Genomic DNA, 2,815 nt, shown 5'->3' on the forward strand with positions numbered 1-2,815 from the left:
CTCGAATGAGGAGGAGGAAGTGCATAGTGATGAAGAGAAATACGTGTGACCAGAGTGTACACAGATGAAAACATGTAGAAAATTATACACAACCAGATTTGTGAATAGCAAAATGTTGATGAAGGAAAAGTGCGATGAAAACCTGAACTAAATTTAATCTGTAATTAATGCCTCCCTCCATCTGAGTTGTTTTTAGCCATAAATGTCAAATCTCCTGGAAGATTAGAAGCCTTATTGATAAATATATTCTTTGTATTTTGAATCGTCTCTGCTTTGCATTTAAAATAGTTTTTTACATTTGGACAATGCTCATTGGATATTCATTGTTATGTCATGTACAATAAATGGCCGCGGTCAGGAGGGGAGCCACCTACTTCCCCTAGGTGAGATGTTTATCTCAGACATATCAAGATAAACTGAATTAATAATTAACTGTTAATATCACACTGAAATATCTGCATCTTAGACCTCACGAGCTGTTGTTGACTCTAACGCGGGAGAATGAGAAGGTTTAGTTTGATAACAGCGCGGACGACGGACCTGACTTATTAAATCTGTTTGTCTTTCGCTTTACATTTGACATTAGTGTGTTTATTGTTGTTAGAGAATCGTACACAAGTGGATCAATAATAAATATATTACCAGTCTTTGTCCCTGTATGACAGCGGTGTGCAAACTTTTTTTCCCCGAGGGCCACATAGAGAAAAAAATGCGAAGGACTGTAGTCCAGGCAAAGTAACTCATTTTGGAGCCAATAATCGAATTAATTGCAAAATAATTTTTGTCAGCATAGATCATTTCTATGAGGTGTCCAGAACAACATACTAAAAATCCTACTTGAGGAAATATGTTTAATTGTCATCAATCCGAGATGTGGCCCAATAAGGCCAGGCAACAATACACCCCAATGGGGCTATTTTTTTCCTTTTAACCCTATCAAAATGAAACTTTACACAATGAAATTACCCATGAAAAGTAACATTTTTTGTATTACAAGTTTCTTTGAAAATGAATTTTAATTTGCAAATGAGCTTTACACTAATCGAATATGTCCAAAATACACCCAAATAGGCTTAATTTTTTCCTTTACTCCTACCACTATAAAACTTTACATGGTAAAAGTATACATGAAAAGTAACTTTTTTTATATAACAAGTTTCTTTTGAAATGAATTTGAATATGCACATGAGCTCCACGCTTATTTAAAATATGTAATATATATTTAATGTCCAATTTGCATAGGCAGAAACACCATTCATATATATGACAAATACATCGGCCCAATCGTCATCCAATCATCCCACTGCCAATGGGTGATGGCACTGCTGCTTTTAGACTGGCCTCTAACCTGAAAACTGCCTGGCTTGGTAGTACCTGCCAGGAGTATAACCCCCCTCCAGTACATGAAATTCCCATTTTCATGAAAACTTTTTATGTGCTCCTCTGTCACCATAGTTGGTGTTTGATTTAAATGTTAACTGTGCACGTTCTCTCTATGTGAACAGGCTGTGCACATACTCAATGCTCTGCAAGGAAAATACCTGACATCACTGGGAAAACATTTCTTTATTTTTAAAATAGCAATATAAATGAAGCCAGAGTTAATAAACAAAAACGTTTCATAATATAACATCATGACAATTTGTTATTGATACAAATCTGATCAGTGTTTCTTACGCAAACCACAGAGAGCTAATCTTTTCAGGGCATGAAAAAACATTTCATCCCTGAGGCCATAAATGAGAGGAGACAGACATCTTGGAGCAAGAATAAAAGTAATGTAATTAAAGTACCTGACATTGATAAATAACATGAAATTGATTTTAAGCACAGCAGCTTCTATGAAAGGACACCACAGCTGGATAAGACACAGGAGCAGCTGCAAAGCGTGAAGCCCCACAGTTCTGAGTCCTCTCCATGTGGACTTTTTGTCCTCTCCTGATGCAGCTTTGGCCACTCTCGTTATCTTCACATAGGAAAACACGATTGTGATGCACATGATCAGGAAGTAAAACTGACTAATCGCTGATCTGAGGTGACCCTGCCACGTGTGGATGATGAAGATTTCAGCAGTGCACACTCTGCCCTGGGTGTAGGAGCCGTAGGAGGCCGATGCAAAGAAGATGGAGAGAAAAACGATGCAGGGCAGAGAGCTGAGGATGTGGATGATGAGGATGCCGTGCAGAGTGCTGCGTGGGGAGCACAGCTCTGTGTGACGCAGCGGCAGGCAAATGGCCACGTAGCGCTCCAGGGTCATCGCCGTCAGAGTGACTGGTGTCACAAAAATATACAGTGATATAACGATATAAATAATCAGGCACAACCACATTTGTATCGTATAGCCATAGTAAGTCAAAAGGAGCAGGATGTTAGTCAGGAATAAAAACAGACAGTCTGACATTAGCGTGACAGCAAATAAGACGTAGCGCATGGTGGTGTAGAAGACCTCCTTGGTGAAAAAGGTCGTAATAAGCAGAAGGTTAATGCAGAGAAAAAGGACGACGAAGACCTGAATCAACATGAACTTATCATTCATCTTGTACACTGTGGTGATGTTAGCAGCCATTTTTGTCTGTCAACACAAAATGTAAAAAGCCTTGAGGCACTGCCACACTTCATTCAGCTCTAAAACCAGATGCAGAACTCAACAAGGGATGATCTCTCTTCGAATCAACAGGTATCAAACACAATACACATTATTTTAGTACGTCGTGCATTGACAAACAATTAGAAGTAGACAGAAGAGAACAAGACCCAGTTTACCAAACCATCCCTGGAGTGAAGGTGTTCAGCTGAGCTCTGTGCAGCCTTCTGA

General features: G+C 39.1%; 1 protein-coding gene across 1 annotated transcript; it reads right to left on the reverse strand.

Moving 5' to 3' along the window:
• Positions 1-1,663: 1,663 nt before the first annotated feature.
• On the reverse strand, positions 1,664-2,542 carry LOC133002972 (odorant receptor 131-2-like). Its single transcript, XM_061072561.1, has one exon. It carries the CDS (start codon positions 2,534-2,536, stop codon positions 1,664-1,666), a length of 873 nt encoding a protein of 290 aa, XP_060928544.1. The 5' UTR covers positions 2,537-2,542.
• Between the last annotated feature and the right edge of the window lie 273 nt (positions 2,543-2,815).

Source organism: Limanda limanda, chromosome 6, assembly GCF_963576545.1.
Source record: "Limanda limanda chromosome 6, fLimLim1.1, whole genome shotgun sequence".
Taxonomy (NCBI): Eukaryota; Metazoa; Chordata; class Actinopteri; order Pleuronectiformes; family Pleuronectidae; genus Limanda; species Limanda limanda.